At 33.4% G+C, this 13241-nt stretch overlaps 2 protein-coding genes across 3 annotated transcripts; one reads left to right on the forward strand and one right to left on the reverse strand.

The window, feature by feature from the left end:
• The first annotated feature begins 3517 nt into the window (after nt 1-3517).
• Nucleotides 3518-7702, forward strand: LOC133689122 (uncharacterized). Of its 2 annotated transcripts, XM_062108872.1 has the most exons (4): nt 3518-3735; nt 4437-4488; nt 4646-4813; nt 7351-7702. In XM_062108872.1, exons 1-3 carry the CDS (start codon nt 3636-3638, stop codon nt 4791-4793), a joined length of 300 nt encoding a protein of 99 aa, XP_061964856.1. In that variant the 5' UTR covers nt 3518-3635; the 3' UTR covers nt 4794-4813; nt 7351-7702. The 2 variants fall into 2 exon arrangements, with proteins under 2 accessions (XP_061964856.1, XP_061964855.1); XM_062108871.1 differs by lacking the exon at nt 7351-7702 and having other exon boundaries at nt 4646-5152.
• LOC133688316 (potassium channel KAT3-like) lies at nt 5775-11365 on the reverse strand. Its single transcript, XM_062107751.1, has 10 exons — nt 11214-11365; nt 10142-10357; nt 9590-9692; nt 8629-8946; nt 8264-8503; nt 8004-8102; nt 7902-7934; nt 6771-6968; nt 6578-6655; nt 5775-5933 (listed from the first exon to the last, which is right to left on the reverse strand). Exons 1-10 carry the CDS (start codon nt 11363-11365, stop codon nt 5775-5777), a joined length of 1596 nt encoding a protein of 531 aa, XP_061963735.1.
• Between the last annotated feature and the right edge of the window lie 1876 nt (nt 11366-13241).

Genomic DNA, 13241 nt, shown 5'->3' on the forward strand with positions numbered 1-13241 from the left:
AGTACATGAGCAAGAATTATGAGCCCGTGGGATATGGTACCTTAGCTAGCCCTGAAACTTGTATTGAAAACACTGTTCAGTCCGAACTGTTACACATCTACCCGACACTGTATAAATGATAGCATCAATTCAATTATTACGTGAGAGATACTCTTTTTTTAAAAAAAAAAATAGAAAAAGAAAAAATGCTTCCACTTTTTTAAAAACCACACGTGCTAGTAGGTACCTCCTCCACAGGTACCCAAAAATTCTCGCAGCATAGAGAATCAAGAGGCATGATTTGTTTACTATTTTTTTTTTTTTTTTATTTTAATTCTTGTCCGTGATTGTCTCCTCGATAACATGTTGATGCTTAGGCTAAACGATGCTTAATTGTTAGATTAAGAACAAAATTTGCCATCCAATTCTTGCTTACGTGGGTAACAGAAGGTAGAGTGCATATTTCAAAGGGGTTATTGGTTTGATTTTTGCTTTTATATATATATATACAGTCTTGCAAGAACACTGGGCATTGGTCTTTTAAAATCTCGGGAGGGGATAAAAAGAGAGGGGCAGGACTCGGTGGTTACTTTGTACTCTTGGGCTGGCATGAGGTGCGACTACTGATACTTTGTATATTGGATTGTAGGCTATACATGGGCCTGGGCTATTTCATTCTCTCGTGCTTTAATTACCCCCGAAAAGTAAAATATTGCTTGTGACAAAAGGTAAAAGTTGCGGGTGAGCCACCTGCCGTGTTTGAGAAAGCACGTGTGGTGGTCATTATTAGTGATTTTTTTTATGCTGTTAGATTCGTTTTATTAAGATTTGTTTTTACGGTAGGGAGGTGTTGTCATTAGATTTTTTTGTGTGGTTCATGATCATGATCATGATCATATTCATTTCTTTTCTCACTCTTCTCTCTTTGTTTTTTTGTCATTCTCTTCATTGGAATTTATGCCAACCAATTTTCACTGTTTTTTTTTTAAATGCCGCACTTTTTTACCGTGATTTTTATCAAACCATGTTATGTTTTTTTCTTTCCCAAAGCTAGTTTTCCGAGCAACGTTGGAAAGGAAAAACACCCCTTCGTCTGCCAATACTCCTGCAAAACTATGTTGTAAAGAATTAAAAAAATATTTGTGGTCCAGCTACTACTTTCTTAAATACATATAATCCATTCCTCTTTCCATAGTTCAAATACTTCCGCATCAATTTTGTCTCATTCGTTAATTGGTTGGAATGGAACTTTTCTAGCTAAATGCATGGCTATCACCACAACTTCAATAATAATAATAATAATTATTTTACGAGTGGATGACTGAATAAAAATGGATTTCATGGGACACATGAAAGAAAGCCCATCACGATTCCAACTACATTGGATCCACCCATCAAATAACAAATCCATCAAGAATCAGAAAATTTAATCGGGCCACTAATTATGTTATAAATAATAGTGTTGGAATGTTGGACAATATGATGATTGAATATGATAATTTTTGTTGTAAAGTTATTTGATGTACTTTTTTTTTTTTGATAGTATAAAAATTAATTTTTGTTTTGTTAAAGGCGGTTTTAGTGGACAAATCTTTGTTTCATTAAAAGTGGCAGGACAAACTTGTCCAATTTTATACACGATGATTAATTTAGTTGACTTTGATCAATATAAAAATAAAAATAGTTATTATTATAATTTTAAAACTTAACTAGAAATTAATTTGGAGCAAGATTCGAGTCACAAGTCTGGTTAATTATTGGTCAGGATCAACATAAAAATAAAAAACTTATTATCATAGTTTTAAAATCTGACTTGAGAGTTAAATTGGAACCAGACTCAAGTCATGAGTTGGGTTGCCTATTGATACCGGTCAACATAAAAACAAAAATAACTATAATTTTAAGACTTAACTCGAGGATCAATTTGGGGGCAAACTCGAGTAGTGGATCGGGATCATTGACTTAGATTAATATAAAGATAAAAATAAATATTATCATAGTTTTAATTTACAATTCGAGATCAAGCCCGAGTCACAAAATAATTATTATTGTTATGGTTTTAAAATTCAAGCCGGAGCTAAGTCCTCTGTGTTAAGTTATATCTGAATTGGTATAAGCCATGCAATAACAATTACTCAAGCATTTCATCCTGCATTCCTCTATGGTCATGCCTGCATTCATTGCCCAATTCTTTGCCCTTGGTAGTTTAATGTTAGGAATTAGAATACTTTACAGATCCATCACCGTTGTGGCAATTCAACGGTGTCCTCTGTACACGCCCACTAGACCAGCCTGCCCTTTCCCATTCATTTTGGTTATTCGGCACCAATCTTTCCAAACACCAACATACAGGGGATTGGTCGACGATGCATCTGCCATAAGCACCCCAAAATGCATAACTTTTGCAGGTATCTCCCGGTGCACCTGAGTGTACATTCCGGTCATTCATTCGGTCAATCCAAGTGAGCCGCTGGACGATACCATCTTGATTCGGTGAAACCAATATGGAAGTCACGTTACCACAGTAAGTAAAGTATGTTTCTGTGTCTTTATGAGCAAGAGCACATCTATAAAGGGAGTTCGAATTCAAGGAAGGCACGCCACCAAACCCGACACCGCTCCATGACCCAGAACACTCCAAGACTGAATTATGCCTGAACCAGCTCCAAACCCTTAGCATCAACCTCAAAAGTATAAGGGCCTTGAGAGAAGGATCATCATTGTTCTTCCATGATGATAGAATCACATTCTTTCATGATGAGGTTGGAGATCGGCTTGACGATTGCTCTAAGTTAACGTAAAGTTTACTTTTTACTCATGTTTTACATAGTCAGGTTAGATTAATTATTCCTTTGTTTTCTGTTAAATTCGGAAAAGTTTAGATTATAGACCGGCCGAGTCTCGTCTAATATTTAATAAATATAAAATAAAACAAATTATTCAGTTAAATTCAAAATATAACAAGACAATTATTTATCCAATCTAATTACTATTATTAAACATACCAAACACTAGTTACAATCGTAATTACTTGAATAAAAAAAAAAATGAAGTTATAATTACAAAATCTACCCTAAAATTTATGGTGAATGAATCACACCTCAAATTCAATATGATAGGTTAATCAAGAAAAAATTAGAATTTATATTTTGAATTAATTTAGGTTTTAAAAAATTCAATTTACTCGGATAAATTCAATCCAAATTTAGTTGAGCCAAGTCTTAAAAAACACTGAAATAATATTATTTTAATAAAAACAAATAATTTAAATCAATTTAGTAACCTACTAAGCTCCTATTTGATATTACGGCTCAAATAAAAGTTAATTAAAATTTATTTTTTATTTAAAATTATTATTTTTATATTTTTAGATTATTTTAATATAATGATATTAAAAATAAATTTTAAAAATTAATCACTATCATACTCTTAAACAAATTAATAAATTGATATGATAATTCAATAATTTTATTAAATTTATAACAATAATATTCCCTTTGATTTCTACGTCTATGTCAAAATTCAGTGGAGGGTGTTTTTGACATTTCAGCTCCTGCAGAAATTTTAAAAATCCCGCTCTATACGATCCTTCCATTTCACGCTCCCTCTGATTCCATAACAAACAATCTATCTCTCAAAAAGAAGCTATATCTTCAATGGCGACTACCGCTCCAAGCGAGCTCGATCCAAACCTTCTTCTTCCTGCTGCTCCATCAGAATCCGAATCCGAATCTCTGCTCTCTTCTCTCGTTTACGGTTCGTCTCTCTCTCTGGCTCGAGTTCATTTCTCTCCGTTATTTTTTAAATTTCGTAGTTCATATCTTCAATTTTGTATATTATGCACTCATTACGCTTCGAATAATCTCAATTTAGGTTAGTTTTTGTTCTGGTGTTGCTGTTATTATTATTAAATGATTTTGTTATTATAATCAAATCTTAAACTATCATTTTCAAGCGTTTTATTTATTAATTGAATTTTGCTAAAGCATTCAGTTATCTGTTCTAATTAGATTTAGATATCACATGATTTTACGCTGTTGATTTTCTGTTTTTCTTTTTAATTCAGATCGTACAAATTTTGTTAGTGTCTACTAGAATTTCTGTGGTTGATTTAGGTTAAGCTAAATAGTTTGAGGAAAAAAAATAATTTCATAATAATTAGATAAGGCTGTTTGTTAATGATAATGTTTTACATATTGATCTCTGTTTGGTTGCGATTACTATGCATATTTTGCTTTTTTGGTTAAAAAACGATCTTCTCATGACTCTTGAAACGTGGAATTTTGAATAATTGTGGAAAATTTTAACTAATATTAGCGACATATAATCCTTATTAAGATTATCTGTTATGATTCTTACTCAAGAAACTGAAATGAAGCTCTTGATTTTATTAACGATGGTAAAAAAACGATGTTTTGTGTTGATTTTAGTCATTTTATTCTTCTTTTTGTGTACAGATACGTCACAGCAGTTTCAGATGGCAATGGGCAACATGCTTAAGATGATAACGTGAGTTAATTATCAGCTTTAAGATAAGAAATTTCATTAAAATTTCTATTACTGTTTTAAATATTTGAAAAAAGAAGGTATATTTTTTCTCTTTTTTCTTGAAGTTTTTTAACTTAAATTCTGTGAATTAGTTTGATGCTTGATGAACTCTGTGCAGTGAAATTGATCAAACCACGGGTGGGATAATGGAAGAGATAGGGAAATGCAAAGATACAGCTTTTGAGAGGAAGAAAGACTTGGAGGAAGAGAAGGAAAGGTTTCAGAAAGCTGCTTATGCCGTGCTAGGCATGCTCAATGACACATAATAGGAACGTTAAGCTCAAAGGTCTCGTGTTATTATCTTCTATGTTTTTATCAGAGGCTTGGCATTCAGATTGCAGTTATCGTTTTCTTTTCACGTTAGGATTAGGGTATGCCTGTGGCTACTGGATTATAACTTAGCATGCCTACATAAATGCAAGTGTATAAAGACATAGACCCATGAACACTCACAATTGCGCAGATGTACACCCGCAAAGGTCAGCATATATTACATGTCTTGAACTTTTACCATGTTGTTTACAAAATTGAAACTCAAAAGGCGCTGAACATGTAGGCTGATGATGGGGTATTGGTTTTATGCTCTTAACATTAAAAAATAAACAAGTGATCATTCTCCCTTAAAGCATCCAATTCTTCTACTTCTGAGCCATCCTCCATAAGAATTTTGTTTCCATGCTTGCCAAACTTCGTTTCTGCATCCATCAAATTTAGCAGCTTTGAAGTTCAATTGGTATGCAAACAATGAATGGATTCATGGATTAATTCACATGGGACAGTGTATGTGAACGTGTTAGGCTCTTCATGGAACTCATGGACTGTCTAAGAATGATTTTTTTTGCTCCTCGATAACTCAAATTTATTCCATTTAGTGTTGGAGAACTGTATTTGCGTTTCTTATTTAGTTTTGGCTCCTTGTGTCTTGGTATTGATTGTTAAAACTGATACCAGCATCCGAGGATAGATATGCATTTCAATACACTATATACCTGCTATGTCGAATAGATTTTCTGTTGAGTCAGGCAAATGTATGAGTTTCCCCATTGTATATCCTGTTGTTTCGTTTGGATGATGCCCATGGATTATCACTCTTTTGGGAAATGTGCTTGGCAATGGAGTAGAATTTTCTTGTATTCCTGAAAAAATTATGGGATGGATCTTTCAAATAACTAAAATAAATCTTAAATGTTTCATCAATTAAAGTGAACAAACCCCACCTCACCATCCACCAAAAAAAAAAAAAAACACTAATGAGATGTAGGTACACCAATCTTTATTTGCTGCCCTTTTCCCAGTCTGGCCACCCTGTTGAGTATGAGTACTACTAGTTTTTTACCTTCTACACTTGTTTCTCTTTGAGAATTTAGTGCCTCAGAACTTCGTAACCCCTCATTTGATGTTGCTTTCTGCAAGGATTAGATAATGACCATTATGTAGAGTATACACAGACAGTCATCAGAATTATTGTCAGAGACATTTTATATTGAACAATACAAGCTTGTATGCACTGTTTTGGGGAGATATACACAGCCCCGTCAACAAACTGCTGTAGCCTCTAGGTATGGGTTGATGCTGGCCTGTGCCAGCCATTCTTCTGAATGGTAACAGGCTTGCGCATTTTACCAGAAATACTGTAACATTCACTACAAATCCAATACTCCTTTTGGTGCGAGTTTGATGATGAATGTATGAGAGCCATTATTTGATAAATCACAAATCTGAATAGTGAACTAGAAAGGTCCCCTATGGTACCCACAATTTTAAAGAAATCTGAAATATAGATTCAAATGGTTATGGTATCTTGAATTAGAACTGAAATGGACTGTACTCTTATATCATTGTTCTCTTATTCATAATTACAGCTTAATGATATTGGAAAATGCACTGTTCTCTTACATCATTTAAAAGTTACTTTAAAATTCCAAGGTCAATTAATTTGTGCATACTTTAATACAAGCCTTGTGTTTACTGCCAGATAGGTTTATTAAGATATTACTATTAGTTGAGTATTTATTTACACTAGCTAAATTGGCTGAAGATAGAAATATACCTCCACAGCTGTGTCTTCCAGCAATTCCCTGAGAAAGGGTATTTCTTCTTGCATCTCTCGTTTCAAATCCTTTAGGTACTGAAATCAAAGAGTCAGCATAAATAGTTACCTCAGCTTCAGAGTAAATTGTACTTCTAAAACACGTGCTAGTCCGTGCACAACTGATTATAGTTGGTCATGCAATGAGACAAACAAGTGTTTCAACCTGGATGAAGTTGAAGATAATTTTTTTTCCATCTTCGCTATGGGGCTGCGCCATTTGCTTGAGATGATGATGACTGAGCCGGATGACCTGGGAAAGTCTCCTCGTCCTCACTGTAAAAGGCTGTGGGATGTTGAATACAACCCCAATTTCCCCTGCCATGTCTGAAGATACTAGTTTTGACAAAACCTGTAGAAACTCTCATGAACATAGATTCTTAGGATATTGAAGAGCTGGTTATATGTTATAGGCATGGATTTCATTTGGGTTTCATTATCATTTCCCTAGAGATTGCTTACATTAGTTTGCCTATGTTATCCTATTTCTTTGAATTCAAGAAATTTGTAATACTAGAATAGATGAGGTGCAGAGATAACTGAAGAAGCAGTCTCTTTCTTTTCTTGTGGCCATAAACATCATTATGCTTTTATTATATTTGCTTCGCCATGTTTTTTTGTCTTTCTCGTATTATTTCCCAGCTCAAGTAGGACTGAAATTTGTTTTCTGATATTGAGTCTTGGACTTTATTTATAGGGATTTCTTGCACGTTTTTGTTGATTTGCTGCCACAGGATACGAGACACGATCTGTGAGGCATTATCTTTCAGGGATTTGCATCCTTAGCTGCTGCTCTCCAGACAAAGTGAAGGTTTACATTAAACCATATGCGTGATTCTGTCATGAGTTCTTTGTTAAATAGATCTGTGTCAGAAAAGTTCCCGAATCTTAACAAACAATTAATTTTTCAAATCAAAAGAATAGAACCTAACTGATTATGATAATTAGTGTGATGTAGATGCATAATAAAAGCGTACTTGCTGAGTCTTTGGCTACGTACGTGCATGATGAATCCTCTTTATAATCATCTGTAATAACTTTCCTCTTTCATCTCTATCACCAGAATGGCCTAACTAGTTGTCCTTATATGCACTAATTCCTTTATAGAGAAAAACCTTTTATGTAGAATATGCATCATGCTTGGGATGTCCTTGCTGTACTGGTCATTCAATCAATTACATATCTTAGCTATATAATTATCAGCAAATTTATTTCTTGAGTATTTGGTATTAGAAAATCAAATTTATTTCAGGATTGATGTTTTGATGCATGTATTTGTAAGTACCTGCTCTGTTCCATTCCTGTACACCAGCACGTCCTGCAGTTTGAGGCATAATTAAGATTTTACGTCTTACACAGAGAGAGAGAGATGGGAGGGGTGGCATACCACTGCTCCAGTTACTAAGACGTAAAACTCTGTCGGAATCTCGTTTTGTAAAATAATTTCAACCTTGGGAGGAAAATATTCTGCTTTCATTTCTGATACCTGGAAGAAGTAAGCACAAGTGGGTCCAGAGTTAGCATTTTGGTTGTTGGTGTCAATCATAATTACCATTCTGATCATAATCTCCCTTTTGTCTTAATACCACAATAATGATATCAATGTCTTGACTGATAAAAGTTTCACGGAGAGTATAGGACATTTACCAACTGGGTAATAAGGTCTTCAGATACTCCTTTGAAAAGGTAGGTTTTTGCAACGATGCTATGGAAAAGATGTTGAGCAATGCTAGATCTGATTGCTTTTGGTAAGTTCTCCAACACCTCCTCTTGCTGCAACTCTGCTGTCTTGAACTTGAGTTGCATGTGTGCTAGCATTTGCTTTCTCAATCCTTCTGGGAGTCTATTCTTGCTTGCATATCTTAATATCTGATCGATGGCATTCCTCTGCGAGACACCAAGCATTAGAAGATTATAACTAACACTGTCTACTGTCTAGTTATGTTCTGTTGGATATTGTTCTAGCCGTAGGATTGTTCAACAGCACGTCCTGCAGGATAGAAGAGAATTACCATAGCAAAAGTATGAACTGCGGAACGGACAACAAGGTTCGTCATGTTTCCGATTATATAAGCTGTGAGGCCAATGTTGAATAGCATGTAGAACATGTTAAAAACCTTCTCTCCCGTGTTTTCTGCATGCAAGTCTCCGTAGCCGACAGTGGTTAGGGTAACAATGGACCAATAAATGGAATACGTGTAGCCCAACCAGATGCTTCTTTGTTCGAAATCTTCAACGTGCTTTCCAATCCAAGTATTACCTTCTGTTACATGATGGACAGCAATCCAGTAGTAGATACATCCTGCCGAGTGAACCACAAATAGTGTAACCTGCCATGGATTCACTCGAGTCAAGTAATGCTGTGGTGCTGGGCATAGGAACTAGGAAGCATGGTTATAAGACTTGACCCATTAGCCTAGATCATGTGCCATGTGAGTTGACTCATATATCAGTAGGTTAATTCAAGGTTTGAATTTTTTTTTTAAATAACCTTTGGATTTTACACCGACTTAGTTCGGGTCAAGTTGGTGGGTTAACTTGAATTGTTAAATTGACCTACCAGGTGAGGTTGAATCTTGTTTCATTGCTAAGAAAGTGATTAATTTTTTAAAATATTTTTTATTTGAAAATATATGAAAATAATTTTTTTTTAATTTTTTTATATCAGTATAGCAAAACGATTTAAAAACATAAAAAAATAATTTTAAATAATTGTTTTTTTAAAAAAATATTGTAAAACATGGTTTCTATTGTAAAAACAAAAATGTTCTAAATCTGAAAGTTGTTATAGGGATATGAAGGAATTGACAATTACACTGGTTAGTTTAAATAATCTTGTCCAGAAGTAGCTGAAGTGTGTGTCTTTCTCCAGCCTGTAGAAGATATGTTGTTAATGATTAGTATAGAGAATGAACACATCCTTTTCTGTTAAACTATAGTGAAATTTACCTTTTGAAGAGTTCACCGACACGCCTGAGTCGCCAAAGCCGAAGCAGATTGAGAAAACCGAAGACCTCTCCTTCGTGTATTTTGCCAGTCAAGATTCTGTGTATGATGTGGAATGGCAGAGTCGAGGCTACGTCCATGGGGAACAATAACCTCGTGATATATCTAAGAAAACATGCAAGAAGTGTTGCACGTTTCGAGTTTATTTTTGTTTTGAAGTAAGAAACAAATTTATTATTAAGAGAATAAATGTTAAAAAAAATTTATTTAGCAATAAATCTTTAAATCAATCTTAATTTTAGGATGCATTTATTTCATGATTTATTTTACAATATATGGATATCTTAATGCTCATATTTTATGCCGTAAATATGTATCAAAATAGATCTTCTAACTAAGGATCTTGGAGCTAAATAATTTCTCTTCACAATCTTTTTAGCTTAAATGATTTTTCTCTCTAAGACTTACACGACCTATAGGCTTAGAAAAAAATTGAGATCCTTTTAAGGAACCCATAGAAGATAAGCACCCTGCCGTTAGAATCCACACAGTATGTCTTGTTGTGATTTGGAATCATACCGTAGAGCAATTTTCTTGTGATCATCCACAAGAAGATAGGTTGTATTGTCCAAATAAGCAACAAAGAAGGTTAGGACTATATCGGCGGCAAAGAAGGCATCAACCACCAAATCGACGGGCAGAAATCCTCCGGTAGCCGCCTTCTTAAATGCAAGCTCAAAAGGAGATGCCCATGCTGAGTACACCACCAACACCACAAGGAATGTTTGCCACCACCTTCATCTCATTAACATTAACATTAACATTAACATTAACATTGAATTAATTCTTGTCACGAATCATTTATACAAATCATTTATATTTGTAGCATTTTTACATGTCAAATCATTAAATTAAATTTATTTTATTCGTTTTATTACCTTAATTTTGACTTAATTTTTTTTTATGGATATATCTCAATGTACTATGACTCGTGTCTTGTATATCAAGTCTTTTGAGGATTTATTTAATACAATGAATATAATAAGCCACACAATGTTAATAAAAAAACCCATTTAAATCAATATAGTATATATATTTATTGATGCATTAACTTTATTAAAATATGGCACAAAAATGAATTTATCACTTTTAGAATTTCTTATACACTCATCTATATATAAATATAAATGATATCTTTATAAACCCAAGGTTGTTTCTTTTTTTCTTTCCTTTTTTTTTTAAAAAATGAGAGTATATTTTAGCATATTTTTATGCGTGGAGACTTAATTTATTTCCAATCAAGTTTCGAACAAATCAATCAAATTAATATATTTAGGAGAAATTATTTTTTTACAGCATGCACATGAACTTCAATATTCAAAGTAAAATTATAATTCTTTCTAATTATTTCTAATGCTGTTTTCATTCATTTATTTCTGTTTCAAATTAAAATTAGTAGTCATGCACAACAGTTAAAACATACACGTGGCTGAACATGGAAGTATCCCTTCATAGCAATATCAATTCGTAAATATATGGTTTTTCCGCTGAAAAAAATATATATGGAAGCATTACATTCATGAACAAGAACCTAAATAACTGTTATGGATGGAAGAGTATTTAAATTGTGCCGGAGAAGAGAAGAACTCACCGGTATCTTCTATCATAAGGAGCAATAACATATTTCTTCAGGTGCAAGTAACCATCATCAACATCAATTCCAAAAGCTGGTAAAAGGCTGCTTGAAACTGAGGCTAAATTCTTTGTGACATCTCCACTCGACCTAGTTTCTAACGATGACATTATTGACTGGAGCAATATTAGTGAGAGAGCTTAATTTGTCCTCCCTCCATCTCTCTCTCTGTTTATATATATGAAGTCTTTAATTTGTTTTATTAACTTGGATCTATATAATATTATAATGTTTTTTTTAAATATATGACGTTGAAAACAATTGATTTATAATATAAAAAATAAATTAAATTTGATAAATATAGTCTTTATAATCTATATAGAAAAAACCATATTACCCTAATAACAAGCCAATTATTTTTTTATAAAGGGCAAAACTGTAGCTATACCGTGAAAGAAGTACTTACAATTCCTACACCACTTCTACTAAGCTATCGCAAGCAAAAGAGATTATTACAACTATTTTTTTCTTTTAGAATAAAAACTTTATCCATAGAGTTCATCTCTGCAGCAAAGGACCTTGAAAAGAAAAAAAAAAAAACCAACACAGACCAAGGAGGCCCAGATGCTCTCAGAAGCGACACCTACAATCTGAAAGAGTGGACGTATATATGGTGGTCTGCAGAAAGGTAAGCATTGTAATAAATTGATCTCGTCTTCGGGGGCTACTACTGCTTGAGTTGCTTGAAATCGGCATTGAAACAGTGAGCTCATGACTATCTTTCTTCTGGTTCAGCCATTGCCTTGCTTCATCCATCGATCTTTGCCCTAATTAGTTCTTGATCAACATTGTTTCTTGCAATCATTAATGCTTCGATTTGAATCTTCAAGGTAGAGCCGAGATCAATCTTTTCTTGTGATTTTGCAATGGTTTGCACTGATGTCGAAAACCTAAACACACACACACACACACACACACAAAATAACTTCAACCTCCCTTATCTAAATTATCTATATAATAATTCTTCCGTGCATGCCCTTATATATATAGATGGAGATTATACTAGGATTCTAAAAACAAGTTAAATATATAAAATAAAAATGAGATCAAATTAATCTGATATAGACTAACAAGGATTCTAAACACTAGTTAATTAAACACATGTTCAGAAAATTATAAGATAAAGATCAGATCAGACTAACCTACTCTAAAGGATTATAAAAACTAGTTAAACAAGGATTATAAACCCAAATCCTTTTGATTTATGATTTTTTTTTTCATCTAGGAATTTTTTTCTATCTCAATAGCTGAATGAGTATTCTACGAGAGAGAAGTGCTGAGTTTGTGGTTTTCAATAGCTGTTATTTATGTCAAGAAGTTGTGATTGGTCACATCACAAGGCGGGTGATGCTTGGTAGAAAACTGTTATATAAAGGAGGGTGTACTGAATAACAGTAGAATTCTCGAGGCATATCTAAAATTTCACGGGATAATTCTAAAAAATATTCAAAGTTTTTCTCGTGTTTTTATTTTTTTCTGTACTTTGAAAAATTATATTTTATATCATAGGGAAATAAATTATATTTTACTAAAAAAAAAAAACCCAAATTATTGTTGTTGTTGGTGGCAACGGCAAAGATGAATTCCTAGCAAGATTTGTGGTGAAAGGTTGGGGTCGAAGAGGAGAAGGAGGGTTTGTAAGTGGATGGTTGAATTCTGTGTTGTAGACGAAGTGTTTGATGAAATATCAAGTGGTTTTTTTTTTTAGTTTAATAGCAAACCTGTAATATTAATATTATAAGGGCTCGAGGGAGATGTTAAATGACCTTTCATAGAACATCTATTATTTTAAAAGTTGGGACGATTGTTTAATTAAATTGGATCTATATAATATCATAATGTAGTTTTTACTTTTTAATACATGACGTTGAAAACTATTGATTGGTAAGATAAGAAGCCAAATTAAATTAGCCAGCTCAAATCTCGAGCTAGCAACAGCTAGTCTCGTGCTGCTGCTGCTGCTGCTGCTTGGCAACTTATACAGCG

Source organism: Populus nigra, chromosome 3 (genome assembly GCF_951802175.1).
Source record: "Populus nigra chromosome 3, ddPopNigr1.1, whole genome shotgun sequence".
Taxonomy (NCBI): domain Eukaryota; kingdom Viridiplantae; phylum Streptophyta; class Magnoliopsida; order Malpighiales; family Salicaceae; genus Populus; species Populus nigra.